Source organism: Metopolophium dirhodum, chromosome 1 (genome assembly GCF_019925205.1).
Source record: "Metopolophium dirhodum isolate CAU chromosome 1, ASM1992520v1, whole genome shotgun sequence".
NCBI classification, from domain to species: Eukaryota; Metazoa; Arthropoda; class Insecta; order Hemiptera; family Aphididae; genus Metopolophium; species Metopolophium dirhodum.
In genome coordinates, this window is record NC_083560.1 from 81,912,908 (window position 1) to 81,934,156 (window position 21,249).

General features: G+C 28.0%; 1 protein-coding gene across 1 annotated transcript; it reads left to right on the top strand.

Moving 5' to 3' along the window:
• Positions 1 to 6,934: 6,934 nt before the first annotated feature.
• Positions 6,935 to 19,179, top strand: LOC132942268 (dynein axonemal intermediate chain 3-like; the record flags this gene model as incomplete). The annotated part of the gene is made up of 17 exons (XM_061010543.1): positions 6,935 to 7,000; positions 7,070 to 7,230; positions 7,557 to 7,744; positions 7,817 to 8,049; positions 8,117 to 8,463; positions 8,539 to 8,622; positions 8,697 to 8,928; positions 9,020 to 9,199; positions 9,293 to 9,421; positions 12,980 to 13,207; positions 16,038 to 16,182; positions 16,846 to 16,962; positions 17,024 to 17,154; positions 17,859 to 18,045; positions 18,171 to 18,576; positions 18,645 to 18,906; positions 18,970 to 19,179. Coding segments are annotated over exons 1-17 (3,276 nt in total), but the record flags the coding sequence as incomplete, so codon positions are not given.
• Between the last annotated feature and the right edge of the window lie 2,070 nt (positions 19,180 to 21,249).

Genomic DNA, 21,249 nt, shown 5'->3' on the forward strand with positions numbered 1-21,249 from the left:
ATAATAGAAAATACAATATGCACATAAAATAGTGCGCTGACATCCTCTTAATAAGTGCATGTTGAATGTTACTTAGTAGTTAGGAAAATAGTGTGGCTAATAAACAAATATAATTTATTAAAATTGTTCTGATTCTAATCAACTCAATTACAATTATTAAATAGATCGATTTTGTTTATACTATTTTATTACTGTGCCTATATTATATTTATAAATGTTTTGAAAAAAGTAAGTATTTTAAATTTGTATACATAATATATCTTCTGATATCCTATGAGAAAAATCGCGAGTCACTAACTTAAAGTTAATTACTTACAATTTTGTAACATTAGTTCAACAATATTAACCACTGGACAATCATTTCATTTTTAAAATATATTTTCTGTTTAAATTACAACATTTTTTTGATTTTAATGTATGGAGTCTTCAATTTGTACTACTTTAGCCGGTGATTTAATAAATTATTTTAACCATGCATAAGAGATCAAAAGACGAAGTAATAAATGATTTAGCTTTGACTTTAAGGAAATAATAATTCATAAAATTATGTTTTTTTTTATTTAGTAGATTAACAAATTTATAATATTATCATTACACACATTTATTTGTTGTGCATTTATATTTCGTACGTATACCTACACGAGTCTTTAAAATGTTTTGTGCATTAATTGTCGTTTAATACCTACTGAATGTTGGTGGGGTCCAAGGCGCCCAACCTTCTACGGGCTTCGAGTGCTTCGACTATAGGTACTATCGAAACAATCGAAAAACGATGTCATCCACAACCCCCATTAAATGTCCCTAAAGACGCATCCAGTGACTGTTGAGTGGAGCAAGCCGACAATTCACTAAATTGTTCAGCTTCATCAAAATCCTAAGTTTTTTAAAAAATTGTAATACTACACCTTAAAGTGATAAAAAAGTATTTCGTAATAAAGGTAGGAAAGTATAACATAAATAATTATAAAAAACTAAAATTAACAACATCTTGATAAAAAAGAGTACCCGGTTTATTATAACACATAATAGTTGTATTACCTACTTTTTAATTATTGTAATTATAACTGTACAGTATTACATATGTCAAACATTGAAAAGTAATTTTCTATGTTATGTTGGTACAGCACATTTTTAAATGACAATAATTTAGATAAAAAATTGAAAATAATCAAAAATCATTTTAGAATCATTAAATATTATTAATTATTCGATATTATCAATAATTATTTGATGCATAAATGAGGAATTGTGGACTTTCCGCTCTGCAACTTTGGCTAGATCCAAACTATTAGGCACATTGTTGAGGAATGCCCGGAAACAATGTTCAGTGGAAGAACATCAGACCTACACAAAGGCGATCAGGAAGCGCTAGATTGGCTGCGTAATCTTAGCTACGCTTATGGCATTTTATAACTGTTACATCGTAGCTTGTTTCTTTTTTATTCGTTTATTTATTTTATTTATTTATATTAATCCGTTATTACTTTTATTTTATTTTATTTTATGTTAATTACGTTATTACTTTTTATTTTTTATTTTCTACACCAATACCATGCCATATGCAATAAAATTTTTTTTTAAAATATCAAGTAAAAACCTTCAAATATTGGTTAAATTCAACCTACCTATTAATAGTATTTAATATGTATATAATAAACTTATAATCCATAGGTTGCCTATACTGCCTTGTAATTTTATAAATACTAAATACCATTGGTGCAAATAGGGGGGGGGGGAATTAATCCCCCCAGATGTCGGTCTAGTCCCCCCAGTTCAAAATCTAGTAATTAGTACTAATTTTAGATTCTGAGTGAAGCGATGAATGTATTGATTTTACTATGATGTGTGTTTTTTTTTAATTTAAAAATTTTTTTTTGTGTCTGTCTTCACCTTTTAGGACAGTAAAAGTGCTTGGATTTTCTTCAACAGTAACTTTACTGATAGAAAAGTGAATCTAGTTGGTACTTTGGGGGGTCAAAAGTAAATATTTCTCAGTAGTTTTCAATACACGACGTGAAAAAAAAAAGAAAAATTAAGGAAACACGGTAAATTTACGCAAAATCTGTTTTCGAGAAATCGATTTTGATTTTTGGTACAACTCTAAAACAAATGATCTTAGGTATATGAAATTTTGATTGAATGTTTATATTAGCATTTTCTATACACCATAATATTTTCCAAATATTTTGACTTATTTTGAGCTGTTTACGGACATTTTCAGTTTCCATTTTTTTTAGTTTTTTTTTTCTATAAATATCAATAAAATTTTATCTGTTGGGTAAAAAAGCTTGAGAATATAATAGTAGGCTCCTAGGTTATTATTTCAAAGACTGATGAAAAAAATTAAAAATCCTTAGTCACACTTTTTATTTATACGCATTTAAAGTTCAAATCTTGACAAAATACAGAAAAATCACGAAAATTAGAAATTATTTTGAGTTGAGAATTCATAAAATTTTTTTTTTTTAAATCTAAGATTTGAAAATGTAATACAAGATTATCCATAAGTTTTTCTTCCTTTATCAAAAAAAAAAATGTCTACAAGAAAGTCAAATTAATTTTTTATGAGCGTTTGAAATTCATATTTTTACACCATTTGATATTCACTCGATTTCTTGTGTAACGATTTTCTTATTTTGTTGTAATTAAAAAACGTATGACTGTAGATATTTGAAAATTTCACTGAATATTTATATGTGCATTTTCTATACACGATAAAATTTTGAAAATAATTTGACTCTTTTTGAGCTGTTTACGGACATTGTCAGTTTTCAATTTTTTTAGTTTTTTTTTCTATAAATATCAATAAAATATTATTTGTTGGGTAAAATAGCGTGAAAATTTAATGCAAGGCTCCTGATATATTGTACAATAGCAGTTGAAAAATATTAAAAATACATAAAATACATAGGCACATAAGTACTGAATTTAAAAAAAAAAAATTATTATATTTTTTGATTAATTGTATTTAGTTGTTACTTACCTAGTTTTATATTTTATATTTATTCGAAAAAAAAAAGTTAAAATTGTATAGGTAGTAGGTACTTGATCTTATAAATAATCTGGTATATCAGTTAAAATATCATTGCCAAATCAAGGAAATACAATTAATTTTCTCAAACACAACACATACGTCCTGCTATATTGTTCTCAAGACAAAATAGTAAAAAAACAAAATACTACTACGAGGCTGTATTATTCCGCAAAACTATGTAACCGTAGTAACCCTGCTTGTGATCGAACATTCATTTTGATGATTTGCTTACCTACTAAGTTATTTTGTTATTTGTATATAATTATTATATGTACATACACGTAATTTAACTAACAGTGAGTTACACAAAACCCTTTATATCAATACTGTCACATCAATATTTTACAACCATTGTGTCCACAACAAATATATTTAATAGTTAGTAAAATATTTTAAGCCGAAATGTCGTCCCAAAGGTCAGAAAAGTTGTCGATAAATATTAAAGAAGAGAGTTCAATGGAAAATGAAATTGTGGTAAATTCTCGCTATGCGCACAAATTAATTTTATACAGATTTCATGACTGCTGGTTTGTGCACACATTTACGAACAATAGAAAGCTTTTTTTAAATAGTGTGCTTATGTCTGGAAATAAATATATAAATAGAGTGTGCTTAAGGGTCTTATACAATTATACAGTTTGGATGTAAAACTTCGAAAATTGTCCACCGTATTTCAAAAATTGAAGACCTCCCGTGGAGATCGGTGTATGTTAAAATTGAATTTTAATATATAATAAAATTTATATAAAATATAATCAATATATTAAATTAAAAATTAATAAGTACTAACAAAACGAAATATTATAAAACAAGATTATATAAAAAATCTTTATTCCGATTGTAAAACTTAAAAAAATACACGAATTAACATTTTAAATTTAAGTTTGTGCCTATTTTGTGTGGTAGAATTAAATTATTTAAATGTTTCTTTTTATTCACAAAGTAATTTAGTTAATGAAAAACCTACTTATCAAATAACTAATAACAATTAAACCCAAATTTCACAATATTCTTAAGCTGTCTCATGTCAATGACATCATAATATAATTTGACAAAATGACTGAAGTCCTAAGTCTTATAAACTATAAACTATAAAGGATGAAGGGAAATGTTCAAAAAATAAATTAAATTTTTAAATTAAAAATTTATTCTAAGTACTTTGTATAGTAGGTACCTATACAAAAATCATAAGAACAAGTACACCATTAAAAGTTTACAAAAAGGTTTCTGTTGTTTGTGAATTTGTGCACAAACAAGCTATACATTTTTTACTTTTGTACAATCAAGTTGTTTTTTAGGAAAATATGCTCAAAGAGGATGCAACTGAAACTGCAACTGAAACTGCAACTGAAACTGCAACAGAAACTGCAACTGAAACTGCAATTGAAATTGCAACTGAAACTGTAACTGAAACTGCAACTGAAACTGCAGCTGAAGCTGTAACTGAAGCTATAACTGTAGCTTCAACTGAAGCTGTAACTGAAGCTATCACTGAAGCTATAACTGAAACTGCAACTGAAGTTATAACTGAAACTGCAACTGAAACTGCAACTGAAACTGCAACTGAAACTGTAACTGCAACTGAAACTGCAACCAAAGCTGCAACTGAAACTGCTACTGAAACTTCAACTAAAACTGCAGTTGAAACTGCAACTGAAACTTCAACTAAAACTGCAACTGAAACTGCAACTGAAACTTCAACTAAAACTGCAACTGAAACTGCAATTCATTTGAAAGACGGTTAATATTGTTTGAATTAATATTTTTTTAAATATAAGTGATGAATATAAGATGATAATCTCATTAAACAATTGCATTTTAATCTTTTAGATCCGATTAAAGATTATCTTGATGAACATTTAAAAACTGTATTCATACCGAAATATTTACATGAACATTTTAAATGTACTGTAGGAACACACGTTTTTATAAATAACCCATGGAAAAAAGTATCTCGTAAAAAGATTATTGACAATTTACAGTTACAAAAAACGAACTCGTGTTTTTGGGAATTTCGAAAACAAATTGAAGTAAAAATAAATTATTGATGATTTTCCTAAATAAGAAAAATCCTTTTTAGTTTTTTATTTGATTATATAATTTATTTATTTCATCAGGCCATTACAAACGATGATGTTTTAGTTGGATATAAATCCTCTAGTAGTACAGACGAAGAATTCTTATTATGCACCACAGACAAAGCTAGACAATACATTGAAGAAGCACAGAAACAAGTACAAATAAAACTCAAACAACAGGTTGAGAGGTCCATGAATCGTCTAATAGGTCCTTGGGATCCCAAAGGCAGTGAAAAAGATATTGAAGATCTAAAACCAGTTACGACGCGTGAAAAGGTATGCTTTACAACGTTAGTTTAATGTACTAACTGGGAATTGGGATCCCCGATAAATCCAATGTATTTATGTAGGTATTTACGTTTTATCTCCGCAGGTTAAAGACAGTAAATTACCTTATATACAGTGGCGTAACCAGGAGGCGATGGAGTGTTTAACCCCCCCATCCCCCCATTGAAATTTTTTCACATAATAAATGTATTATTTAAATATGAAAACTGTCAAAAACTTGGTTTAATCAGTGTCTGGTAGTAACGTAACGAAAGTAATGCGTTACTTTACTTGTAACGCGTTACGTAATTTCATTAGAATTATTTCCAAGTAACGAAAATGTAATTGAAATTGCTTTTGAAAATTAATTTCTATAGAATAACGCGTTACAGTTTCGAATTATTAAGTAAACCTACCTATTGCGATTTGTAAATGCGGGTATTATTATGTTTACCAATCTAATATGTTTATTATATATATTTAATTTTAACTCGCCACAATTCAGTTTTCAATGGTTTTGACATTTGAAATGTCTAATTGCATCGTAAATCACGAGAATAGTTAAGGGGATTCGATACCGTGATTTTCTGTTATTTTGTAACACACGCACGACATAGTATTTTGGACGTGTTTTTTGCCAAACATTTCAATTGATCTATTGAAGCGACAAGATTTCTGAAAACAGATTTGAATTTTTCGTCAAGTCTACTTGAAATCGACTTTCCCAAACGTTTGATTTTTTGATTTTAACTTCTCCAAAAATTTAAATACCAGAATTTTTAAATACTCTTTTTGAATATGACATTTTTAAGAATTTGGAGGATAATACCAAAAATGTGAGAAAGTCGATTTCAAGTAGACTTGACGATAAATTCAAATATGTTTTCAGAATTCTTATCGCTTCATTAAATCAATTGGTATGTTTGTGCAAAAAACGCGTCTTAAATACTGTCGCACGTGTGTTAGACAAAAACAGAAACCCATGGTATCGAATCCCCTTAATTAAATTAATTATTTAATTTTATTTCTTTAAATAGGTTTCCTATGAATAGCTTGTGTAGAAGACTAAGTTTTATACGATCCTATTAACTATACAGGTTTTTATAAAGAATTTGCTTGTTCAATTTGCCTGCAGAAGATAATTGCCAAGAAAGTTAATTTTTTTTTTGTAACGAGAAAGTAATGAGTTACTTTTCTATTCGAAAAGTAAAGTAATTTCATTACAATTTTATTTGAGTAACGAGTAAAGTAACTTAATTACTTTTTAAGAGTAACTTACCCAACACTGGGTTTAATTTATACCCCCTCTCCATTTCATAATCATGGTTAAGCCACTGCTAACATAGTATATATACAAGTATTAATACAATATTAACCTGTTGAAAATGTTATTATTTAAATAAAATTAATATATATGTAAAAGTTGTAACAAAAATTAGTTGATCATAAACTTATACAGATAAAATATAAATGGAAAATTCCAAAAAGAAGAATTCAGGTTGACGCAGGATTTGAGAACTCAAATTCAAAATCCGTAATAAATCCATATGTTAAATTAAAACCACAGTCAAAAGAAATATTTGAAATGAGTGATATGTTAATAATGGAGTCAAATATACAAGTATTTATAAAAAATATTTGATATCATTATAGTAATTTAAATTGTAAATATATGTTTGATAATTTTTAGGCCAAAAGTAAAACAGTTAATAAGGAAATGCAGACAATTCCAAAAATTAAAGACAATAAATGCATTCAGTCGATTATTGAAGAAGAACAAATTAATCATCCACAACCTATAATGAAAACAGAAAAAATGTTGGATGATTTTTTATTAAAAAATGTTCCTGAGTAAATATTTATAACTATTATCCATACGACTATACATTAGAAAAAAAATCACACTATATTATGTACAATTGTCTATGAATATAGCACATAGGTGATACATAATTCTAAAATTATATAATACATTTTATATTATATAGTACATTTTCAACAATTCAAACATATCAAGTTCATAATATAGTAGTACTGACGTACTGTAAAGTGTAGGTACACCTGTAATAACTTAACACTAGTAGTTCTAACTTCTAACTACTATTATAGTCATATAATATAATATTGTATTGAGAATCAACTACTGTAATTTATTGTCTTTTGTTATTAATTTTTAGTGTAATGACTCAATTACAATATAACGAGTTGTACGATTTATACCGTGACGACTACAAACAGATGAAAGATAAAAATAAAACTAAAATTGAAAATGTTGACGAGGTGATAAGAATTCATCCTGGATATCAGAATGAGATGTCACAAAAAAAATACGTATCAAGCATTGCTTGGCATCCTACGATAGTAGGTAAGACTATAGCTGAAAATAAATAAAATTGTGTAATTAATTAAAATCATTTACAATGCATTGTATTTTTAGGTGTTTTTGCAGTTTCTTACATGTCCAATAGCAATGAATTGGTAAAACAAGTAAGCTTAAAAAATACGGATGAAGAACCTACTGAATCAAATGTCAAAGACAAACATTTCAGTATATCATACACCGAAGATGGTGAAGACCAAGATAATTGGAATAAACATCCAAAAGTTAAACTTTTGGATAACAATTACGATGAAAAGTTTTTGTATTTTTTGAACAGAGAATTTGTACAGGTATATTAATATTTCAATTTGGTAAAAATTTTGAAAATTATTAAAATTTGAATATTATAAACCGAAGAAAATAAAAATTCTTCAAATAGCCGAGGATGAAAAAATGAGCCAAGGACATATGAACGATATTGATGGACATTTGCGCCAAACGTTAATTTACGATTCTAACGAACAACTTTCCGCATACAATGAGTTCATTGGAGAGGAATATAATCATGAAGACGATGTCATAAGCAATCATACTGATTACTCAGTAAGCTATAGGAAAAGTACGACTAATAGAGATCCAAGTGAAACTGACGAAGACGTGTGTCACCATGATTCCGACACTGAAAGTTTTTATAATATTTGGGGCGAAGATAATGAATGGTTGTATAACAACGAACTGAGGAACGTTGTTAGAAATATACATAGGTAATATCTAGAAGTATATTTTTATTATTATTAATTTACTTTTATTAATCTCAAAAAATTAAATAATTAAATTAGGAATTTTAATAAGAAATATAATAGAGAAGCTAAGGAAGAAAAATTGTTTGAACTCTTGATGTCTGAAACTGAGAAAAAAAAAAAGTATATAAATTTTTTTTTAATTTTATGTTTAAAACAAATGTAATTATTTATTATTTTATTTAAACATATTATAGAAATGAAGAAACTAAAAAAGATAAAATGAAGTTAGCCAAGGATATGTTTGAAGCTGGAGATAAGTATAAAATATCTAAATCTAAACAAAAAACTAAGAGTAAACTGAATAAACAATATGCATTGATACAAAATGACCAAGAATCTATGATCAAACGAGAAAGTACACCATTAATAGATGAACAAAATAACGCAGTTATCGTTTGGTCAATTAGTGATAATGTTTTCCCGCAGGTATTTTCTTTATTTTAGTATTAATAGTATGATATTTTTATCTATAAGGATTTCGCTGACGATTATTGACTATTTTAAAACTCATATTTAGCTGAGGTTGGAGTGTCCCGAAGAAGTGAAATGTGTTGAATTTAACCCTAGAAATGGAAACGTCATTGTAGGAGGGTTGACAAATGGGCAAGTTTGCATATGGGACATTGAAGGAAAATTGGAGGCGATGGGTTTAAATTTGAGCATGTCTGAAAAGGAAAAACAACATAAAAAACATCTGGTAAAAATAATCATAATAAATACTTAAATATTGCAATGTGCTAATCGCAAAGTATAAGATAATCATTTTTTATTTGTTTTTTGTTATTTACAGCACATGCACATGAAGTGGTCGTTAGACGTAAATTTTAAAACTAGGATCAGACCGACAGCCTTAAGCGCCATCACAGAATCCCACGAGTCAACAGTCACTGCGATCCAATGGATTCATCCGATGACTAAAGTTAGTGAATATTTTAATAATATTATGTGTATTGGATATAAGTTGGTACTTACCTACGTAATGAACGAAATGGTATCGCGGTAAATCGAAATAAGACAGCCTCCGTGGTTCTGCGGGAAAATGTCATTAGGTCACGTCATTTAAATTCATGACAAATAAATAATACAAAAAACGTATGGATTTATATTATACAAGAACATTGTAATGCGATATGTTGAAATACAATGATCGAAATATTAAATTAATATATTATATTATGCTCAGGGACGGATTGGAATTTCGGATCAGCCCGGGAAAATACTTTTTTACCGGCCCACTATTTGTTGGGAGATTGGGGGCGACTGGCAAGTGTACCATACTGAAGATCCTCTTCCTTTACTACCACTTTCGTGGGCTTTACGGCTCTTCTTTATTGCGGTTTCCACGTGATCTTTCTTTGAAAATCATATTTTGCTAAAAACAATATGATTTCTAAAAAATTTCCGTGGTCAAAAAATGGATAGGCTAATGTGTATGCTGCTTCAAATTGATTTCCCCTATAACTCAAGTATAACTCAAGGTATAACTTCATTTTTAACACTTTTTTGATGATCGATAGATTCAATTACATTCAAGCCAATATTTGCATTATTTTTATTTCCAATACCAAAAGTTTCATTCTCCAAACTAATATTATTAATGCAACTATCAGTCACCTATTTAATTACAATTTAAAAAAAATATTATACATTCAGTTTTAGTATTTGTAATAGTATAAGATATATCAATTATGTTACTATGATTATAAGTTATAATAATATTATTTACTTTTATAAGAAAAATATGAATAGTTAAATATAATAATTTAATAGTACTTTTATAAGAAAAACAATAAATTACAAGACTTACTTCATCTAAAGTAGATGTTCCAACTTCAACATCTGTAGTAGTTTCATCCTAATTAATAATATCATTACTCTAAAAATAAATCTATAATTATTATACTAGGATGGGTATTAATGAGTTAAAAAGTTTAAGTTAAGTTAAAAACTCAGTTAAAAAAAAACATTAATTTGCCCAGCCTTGTTATTAAATCAATAAATCATAATTTATACTTAAAGATACATATTATCTATAATTTTTAGAAGTAGGTATTAGTTGAATATCACACTAAAATAATTTAATGTATATTGTCATATTAAAAAAATAAAATAGGTACCTATTTGCAAAATATGTTGTTTCTCTCATTCTCCATCAATAAAATAAATTGTAGATTATTGTACTTTGTACAGTAACAGTTTAATATTTTTAATTATTAATATATTATTATTATAATGACAAAGTTCAGCTAAAACTCACTTCGCTATTCTGAGACTTGAAAAATTATTTAATGCTTTTAGAAGCAAAGGCTTCTAAAAGTAGTATTTTTTTATTTTTGTCTCAAATTTTTTCAGCTCCTTTTCGTTTTTCACTACAGTCTGATCCATCCATTTCCATTTTATTTTATAATTCATAACTATTGTAATATAAAATATTTTATGAATTATTCCTTGTTAAGTACTTAGTAATTGAATTGTAAAATTAACCAAATTGTGCTGAATTGCTGACTGCCGATTGCTGATATCGAGGTTTTTAATGATATTTAAATATAAATAATATAAATTTCAAATAAAAATATTCTTATTAGGTGTTCATATTAAAGACCCACATCGACTTGTATCGTCAAAATTCGTCGTCATTACCCGCAACCCGCCGGTCCATCTGATCGACGACAACCCGAATAACCAATTATTTATAGATTTTACTGTCCACGGAAGTTGATTTTTTGATTACAATAAATTATTGTTATTACTTATTGATAATTAATATCATTATTCAGTTTCCGTTGTAGACGTTGTATACTTGTATCATTACAATTTACAACGTTTCGCGTTATAATATTATAGACTGTTATTACGTAATATCATTGAATGAATAATTTATAATCAATGGCAATATTTATTAATTATTAGATGATAGATTTTTTTTTTTTAATTGATCTTTAAGCCCGGCGACTATGGCCATTAGCCGATTGTGGGGTTTTTATGATTGTAGGTAGTGGGATTTGTAACGGTAGGGATTTTACACGTGTGTGTTGTGTTTGGCAGAATTCCTTAGATTATATTTACGTCTACCTACTATTTACTATTTAGTACTCGGCCCATCGGGAATTTCCCGATTTCCCTATGGCCCAATCCGTCCCTGATTATGCTACCGGAAAAACAGATCACTTGGAAAACATAAGTTTACTAGTTATGAGCGTATTTTTTATCAAACTTTTGGTAAAAACATTTTGTGCAACCTATAGGATGTAAAAATCTTCATGACAGTAAAAGCTTATTAATCCTTAGCTAGAGGTCCCCTAGCCTCGATAATTAGAATTTATTTAGGGGCTTCAGATTTGTCCATCACTTTTTTCATTATAGGCTATAACACTGCATAAATCACCTAAAAAATCGATGATTATTTAGCGAAGAAAAAAAGCTTGTAAATTATAATTTATAAATAAAGTGATACATTATTCATTATTTATTGCTATGTAACTAATACCTATCTATATTTATTATAATAGGTACCTAATATTAAATAATATAATATACATTATAATTTTTTTTTCGTACAGGAGCCTAATTTAAAACTTTGGCCCCTGCACCTCAAAATGTTTTAATCCTGGCTTGAGTATTACAGTAACTAGAAACAATAAATAATTATTATCTCAATATCAACAATCGTAACTATATACAGTGTGGTGACTAACGGATGGATGGACAAAGGAACACAGCAGGGATATAATGTGTTCTAAACTTATGTTTAGAAAACTAAAACTAAAAACAAATCCAGTACCTATCTAAATTTAAAATGTTTATAAATAGCTCAAAAAGAGTCATATTTATACCATGTGTAGTAAATGATAGTTTATACTTTTGGTAAAAGTACTTTGTTACTAATTGTAGATAAGTCCTCGCATAGTAGCCTACCTAGCTTTATCTAGTGATCGGGCTTTGTCGAAAATGCATATTATAATATAATAGTATATTAAGCTGTGTCACCTACTAATCGATGTTTAAAATAAATACCTATATTGACTATTGTAATAATATTTTATACAAATAAAGTTTCATCTGTAAACAAATATTATGCAAGGTTATTATTTATTATTCTGACGAAAGCCGTTTAATTTGTATATAATTATTACTTTACTACTAAAAATAAATATCTGAAACTTGATGTACCTACTTATAAAATGAAATTTGTGTAAGTATAGGTTTTTAATTAAAATATAGGTATATTAATTTAAAATTGTTTTTACCATTTTAATTGTGTTCTACATATTTTATAACACATATTAATAATATCATGTTAGAATAATATTATTAAATATTTATTGAAGTAAAACTTCTTTACGGAGGGTACGAAAAAAAAAATTATTGCCCTTTACAACCAACCGAGCGATAATCTTCTTCTTTTTTCATATCCTCTGTTAAAAAATTCACTAATTCATCCACGTATACTCGTAAAACGTATTTTTTTTAATTTTAGATAACTTCATTGGGTAAACTTATACCAATGCAACAAGGAACATTTTCGGATCAATTTATGTCGGCTTCCTTGGACGGAACTATAAAAGTGTGGGACTTGCAATTGAAATTGATGAAGAAAACCTATCAAAAAAGTGAAACTAATTCTCGTTTTGGTCGTCCAAAAAATCTGATATCCAATAAATCACCATTGAGCCATTTAAACAACCGTCTAAGACCATCGTATTCGGTAAGGTTTTACTGTTCTCGGTACATATTGGTTTAATACAATAATTGTCGTTACTCACTCACCTTTCCACCTCTCTCTGTTTTTGTGGGTCATTCTGATATATTTTTCCAAAGTTGTATTTTACTAAAAAAGTATGATAAAAATACATATAGAATTGTTATTGGAAGTCACAAATAGAATGTATTCCTAATGAATTTCGTTATTAAAACTATAATTTTAACCATAACGAATTTAATAGTCAAATTGAATACACCACATTCGTGTCTTCATAAACTTTGTCAACATTTGAACTTCGAATGTTTATAAAAAAAAAACTTGCTAGTTTATTTTTAATATTTTTAAACTGATATTGAAACAATGTTTGAGAAGCATTGTATAAAATTGTCAAGGTTTTTGACCAAACTAATAAAATTGTAATGACATTTATAGAAAAAAATTTAAAAATTGATCTTTCAAAGCAATCAGCTGACAAAAATATTTTTGAAAATTTTAGTAAGTATAGAAAATGATAAACATAGTATAAATTTCCAGTATCTATGGTTATTCGTTTTTGAATTACAAAAATAAAATTAAGAACATCGCCCCATCATAAGAAATCGAGTGAATTTCCAATGTTCTAAAAATTTGAAAACGCTCATAAGAATTTCAATTGACTATCCGGTAGACATTTTTGTTTGATAAAGGTAAACAAACTTATGCGGAACCTCGTATTACATTTTAAAGTTTTTATCTGCCTTAATTTAAATAAAACTAATTATAATTAAAAACTCCATACGCCTACAAATAGCTTAACACGAGTCAACATTTTTTGAAAATATAAGATATATAGAAAATGCTAATATACATTCAGGAAAAATGTCATGTATCTATGGTAAATTTTATTCCTGTGTTTAAATTTTTTTTTTTTGTTTATTCTTGCGTTTTTGGAAACTACTGGGAATTTTGTCCTTTTGAATGCACCAACTAGATTCATTTTTCCATTGGAAATAAAGATACTGCTGTTCAAATCGAAAAATTAGTTCGACTATTTATCGTGTACACAGACACGATCAATAATTAAAAATACATAATTGTAAAATCAATACATTCATCCCTCTAATTATAATCTAAAATTTAACATACCTATCTAACATGTCAAAATATCAAAAATTGACTGGAGAAAAATAGGCAGGTGAATCTCAATGACGAAAAAATTTGAGCTTAAAGCGTTTATAAAAACTTAATTTGATTTCCTGGTATACTTTTTCTTTTACTTTTCTATTACTAAAAAACAAATGAGGAATCTTTTATTAATTTGAAAATTAAAAATGTCTATAATTAGCACAAAATATGTATCACTCATAATATGTCTATATTACAATTATTCGATTATATGCTGTAACAATTTTCTATTATATACATATTTTCCTTGAAAAAGATAATATGTTTTAATTAGAAAAATTATTTATTGTGTAACTAATTTATGAAAATAATGGTTGTATGTTATTTTATTATTATACAATTTATACTTTGATGACACCCGAAATTTAACAAAAATATATGACCTGATTGAATATCTCAAATCTCAGTTTCATGTATTTAGTTGTAGGTTTGTAGATACACAAAGCTGGGCACTAACTAGTTAGAAAGTTAAAGTTAAGTTAGAAAGTTACTTGTTAAGATACTTTCTAACTTAACTAGTTAGTTTTAATTCATATTAACTTTGTAACTTAACTAGTTGAATTGAATGTGTAAAATAGTCTAATCTAACTCGTTATAAAAAAAAACTAACTAGTTATTATTAATATTTTTTTTTCATTCCAAAATTCCAAAAGCTGTTCCTCAATCATGACATTATGGCATATGCTTATAATATATGCCTATATAGATTATTGGCTCATATTATATATAATCAATTATTAGTATTTATAATAAAGCACGCAGAGGAACCACGGCTTTTCCGTGTAATCAGTAGAATGTTGATATCTACTTGATATAAATAGGTAGCATCTATACGCGTGGCTTAACCAATTAGTGTAGACACAATGCCAAATTTTCGTGGTAGTGTTATCGGTGGTTTACGTTTACCCGTTTGTCTATATTACTATTTAACTATTACAGTATTACCTATATTTAAGATTTAATAACAATATCACAATATCATATAGATTATATTATGTATATTATTATTTAATATTAATATTTTATCATACACGGTGTCATACTGTTATATATTTTTTTTTGTTTCACCCTTTATGTTCTAATAACTGATAAATGATATACTGATATTCCAATTAATTGAAATTATTATTTACCTAATTAGAACATTTTGATAAAATTACTAGGGGTTTAATTCAATTTTCCAGTTTTAACCAATAATTTAAGTTGGATAACTTATTATTTACATTTCAACAAAAAGGTTTTTTTAATCTATAAAAAAAACTAACTTCTAACTAACTATGTTAAAATTTGGACAGTTTCAGAAACTAACTTATATTCTAAATTAGTTAGTTTTTTTATTAAAGTAACTTAACTTCAACTAGTTAAAAAAAAATGACTAACTTGCCCAGTTTTTTAGATACTTACATAAACATATTATCACTCATTCATCGATCACCATTCACCACGTATTATATTCATACAATAGAACTTTGTTCATTTGTAATTTAAAAATGATCAGCGATTGATTGCGGTGTTTCAAAGTTAAGTGCTATTAGTTGGTACTTACCTAAGTTAACATGGGTAATGATGCTTGGGTAGTGAGTCCCTATACAATGACTCAAAATCTGTATACTACATTGTTTGCATGTATTTTGTATTCTATAGTGTTCGTGTATGAATATATTTATAGATCATGATCAGAGAACCAGAAAACCCCATGATGCAGAGCACCACGTACAGCCCCATAACGGCGATGTCCTTCGAGATCCCCTTAATGCAATACAAATACATCTGTCAGAAACCACTGCAAATCGGCAAACGGCAATTCGAATACGGTAATCGTCAACAGTATACAACAGTAGATCGGTAAAACATATCGGGAGACAATAATTTGTCATGTCTTGACACGTTTGGCGCACAATTGAAAAATTTTACTGAAAAACTAATAGATTTTTTGCGCATAGATATTGAAAAATGTAATATCATTTTCACACTTCAAACCATTATATAATATTATATATATTTATATTCATATCGAAATCTTCATATTTGCTTATAATAATTATACAAATATTTTAGTGATGCACATATAAATATATAATATACAATTATAATTAAACACACATAAAATATTTTAGAAAATGTTTTCGGTTGATTAGGTTACATCAAGTAGCAAATCAACCGAAAGATAGGTAGGTACGTAAATAATGTAATAATTGTATGAATAAGAATTAAAATAATTAATTAAACAAAATTATGTATATAAACTGTGATGATATTAGCATGTCTTACATAATAATAATAACATATCGTCATTAATTATAATTAAAATGTATGATCTTATTATTATTTTTATGTACGAAAGTGGTTTTATATAGTATATAATATGCGCAAATAGTTTTTTAATTCTCAGTACACATTTTAAAATGTGCGTAAATGGTTAATAGCCAAACACAATACATGATTTTATAATTTGTTCATCATGTTTTCTTGTACAGTACCGGTAGAGCCCAGTAATACGAACCGTACTTTGGTCGTTGGTACTACTATGGGTCAAATCGGAGTTGTCACTTGGGAAGGATATGACACGTATCCACAAGATGGAAACGTAGAAGGCATGCATTACAACGTCAATTAATATAACATTTTTTCATAAAACAAATATATACTTTACAGAATGCAAACATATATGGTGGGGACAAATACATGACGGTCCAATCAACTGCATCAAGAGAAATATGTTTTTTCCTGATATTCATTTGGTCTGTGGTGGAAAAGTAGCGTCTATTTGGAGTTTGAAATACAATGTAAGTTTAGAGAAATGTCACATTACCTATATACAACAAATTTTACATTTATATGATTTATATAATATGATTCAATTTCTCACCTGTCTCGAACACTGAAACTCTTTTCTCGCTCTGCCACACACCGAAGATGAATATAACACTTATTTTTATTTGATATAAGCTTAAAAGACGCACGCGTAGAAACGATTTTAGTTTATAGGTCAAGTATGGCCTATGGAGAAAGTTAAGCCTCAATGGGCAAAAATAACGATGTATCCACGAGTGGACACAGGGACACTCTGCTGGCGATGATGTGTTTGGAGGGGCATTTTATGCTATTTTTGAAGGTCAAAATCGTTTCTAGCGTGTTATATTTTTATTATATTTTATCTTATAATTTTCCAATTGTTATTATAACTAAAGATTATTTTAATCTAAATAAGTACCTACATCCGTGGGAAATAGTACTTTGTACTTTGTACATAATGTTGGAAGGTATTTCTAATAAAATAAATAATATAACTGAATATCAAATAGAATAATAGTGATGATGTATTATAAATGATGTCGATATGTTATCAATACTTATCACATAAAATATTGATATCATGACATTATATTAGATTGTCTTGTTTCGAGCTGTTATACATTTTTTTCATATTTAAAATCTAATTATGAAATGACCGGCTATAAAGCTGTTGGTAACTAAAAGTTTACTCTAGAATGGTCCAATTTGGTGGAAACGTTTCAATGATTTTACGAACAGCGTTTTATGGTCCACCACTCATCCCGCAAAATTTCGCGTATCTTTCAATACTAGTGGCGTTATACAATTTTGGAATCTCGGGTTGCACACTCATCAACCATACTATATAGCAGATATTTTCCTCAAAGATGGGCTAATAGCATGTAAGTATAGACCACCGAAATATTAGAAATTGCTTTAAAAATATAATGCGTGTTGTAACCTATAATAACGTCGATCGTCGTTATATATAAATGTACCTTAATACAGTTTCTGCAACTTTCTGCAGCGTTGTCGTCACCGTATCCAGCAGTACATTACATCGGCATAGATAGTGTAATGTTTGCTCATGGTGTAAGCGATATGATGAACTACAAGAAAAACAGGATTATTTGCTTTTCGGATTCCGCTGGGACAGTAATGGTAATGACCATACGCGCATCGATACTGAAACCAGATGAAATCGAAGAAATTGGAAGCCAATTCCAGAAGGAGTTGGATTGGTTAACAGGGTTAGACGATTGGAACGATAAGTACAAAAGAGAATTTGGTCCATTAGGAGAATACGACGTGGACGATCATGATTACAAGGCAATGCAATCTGACGAGCAACTACATATGGTTAAAAGCGAATTCATTCAACCAATATTGTCACAAGATCAAATGAAGAAAACGATTTGTGACGAAACATTCAAGTAAATAAATAAATGTTATTTTAAAAGTGCATCAATCCTATTACTTATATACGCATCAATATTTCTAGCTGGTATATAAATCGGAGAGGACCGCAAACACGTTTGGGTAAATTGAAAGACGAGTACATACAACGAGAAAAGCAATATATGGTCGAGGCTATGATGAAAAAAAAGAAAGTCAGTCAAAAACAATTCGATGAATATTATGATGGAATTACGAATAAAAGTGACAGTAAAACCGAGGAGATTTCAATAATAAGATCCGAAGCCGATAAAAAGTATAGGGACATAATAAATAAATTATTGGCTGCTGATCATACAGACGAATATGTAATGATTATTGCAATTTCATAACTACGAATTGAATCTTTATAATAAAATATTTACTTATAGAAATTCGATGCTGGCTTAAAAAGAAAAACCGTATTGGCAGACCAAAAATTATTAAATGTAGAACTTCAAAAACTGTGGGCATTAGACATTAAAATTGAAAGAGAAAAATTTATTAATTATATGAATAACAACCATTATAAGTCCGAGGAAGTAAACTGGGATCAAGTATTTGATTTTGTGAAAAAGGAAGACAAAAATATATTAAACGATCCAAATATCTTTAAAAAATCAAATTTACGGTACCATAATAATAATATAATATGTCTTGATCGTCAGTTAATAATTAATATCAATACCTATTACATATTTTTACAACTGATTTTTTTTTTTATTATTGATTTTCAGTGTGATACGCCAAAAAATGTTGGACAAATACAAATATGAAAATGAGATTAATTGATAAAAATCAAAATGAATGAGTATCAAGACGCAAGCTAAATATGGGAATAATCAGCAAATATCAGCGATATGAACAATTTTTAGTAAATATGTAAACATTTGTGTATAAATATCTAATGCAATGGATATATTGATATCTTCTGGTTGATCAGAAATATAATTTAAAGTACCTACCTTATTATAGTTATTAATTCTATGTGGCTCATTGAAAGGTGATGCTATCTTATGATTCATTCATATATTTGATGTCTTATAGACTATAAGTTCTTTGCCAATATCTTTGAGAATTGTGGACAATGTTCAATTGTAAATCTTAGATTCTGAGCGGAGCGAGATGCTAGTGGTTTTACAATTGTGTTTATTTATTTTTTTTATATAACCTGTATACAAAATTTCTACCAGATGGAGTGCTTCGATTTCAACATATAGTACCTTATCTTTTAGCAAGTTGGATCAAGATGGTACTTTAAAGAGGTAATTTTTCGATTTTCTCAATAGTTATTTAATGCTACGGGAAAAACTACTGACAAATTACGAAAAACCGCTTAAAATGGGATTTTAATTTCTAACGATTTGTTTATCATCGTAGCAACAAATAAAAAATTATAATATTAATTCTACTTAAAAGCTATTATAAATAATAAAAATTTTAAAAATCCAGACTGATAAACCGTCTCCGCTCAGAATCGTTTTTCTTTTACAATGATATTATATCATTGAATTCAAGTTTAATACAATCCATTATACATTGTCCCACTTGTAACCTACTGTACAGCAGAGCGACATCTACTTACCTGCTTTTTTAATTTGTTATTTTGTTTTTAGTTTAGCGGTAGTTTTTAAATATTGTATAAACTTCCTTGCATGGATATATGCGGTACAAACAGTTTTCTGCTACTAGTACAAGAGTCCATAATATCTGTTAAATCTGCTGCAGCATACAGTAGTTGCTTACCAGCAGCTCCGTTAAGGATACCACATATTATCCATTTTAAGGGGTTTAACATTTTTACTCGTAAACGTTTTTTTTTAATTTAAAATAAAAAAATTAAATGTATTGAAATATAGGTTTAAACTTTCAAAGTATATTACAGGTCCTGTTTGTACTTCCATCTTGGCTGTTATGTAATTAAAATATATAATTGAAAATCCTTTAAAAACATGCAGATTATTCCTACTTCTAATATTACTAAACAGCTAAACACATTTTGAAGCTTTAAAATTATTTAAACTGACTTATTGTAATTTTATAAAAAGATAAAATATTATCTTATCTAGAAAATAATTGACAAATTTCTATGTATATAAATGTCCATATTTTTTTTCATCTAATCTATTATAGTGATTGCATAAATGTATATTACGTAATAACCACATTATTCGAAATTATATTATTATTTATGCTTTCTGAATTACAATCACAGATGACTGACAACCTTTTCATTGCTAATAATTAATATTGATATAAACCTAAAAATCCTGATACGTCATTGTACCTAACGGCTAACACTAGGACCAGAGCTCAATGGGTTCCCCTAGGACTGAAAAAATATAGATGATCACCACCACGGCAATCGCCACGTCGTTTCGTGTACCTATTTTGTGCAAATAAACATCTCCCGTGGACTTCACCGTACGTCTCCGCAATCATCAACAAGGAACGACCGGACTACCGCGACACTCCGCCCCGCGCCGTAGCCCGCGTCAAGTCATATTTTTAAGTTTACAATCTGAGAGAGAACGGCTTTATATGAAAATGTCAATGGATAAATGTATCTGTTACAAAAGAAATAATAGTTATTTTTATTTTTATTAATAAATTATTATATAAACTGCACCTACAACGTAACAATATCAAAATATTTAAGACACCTTAAAATT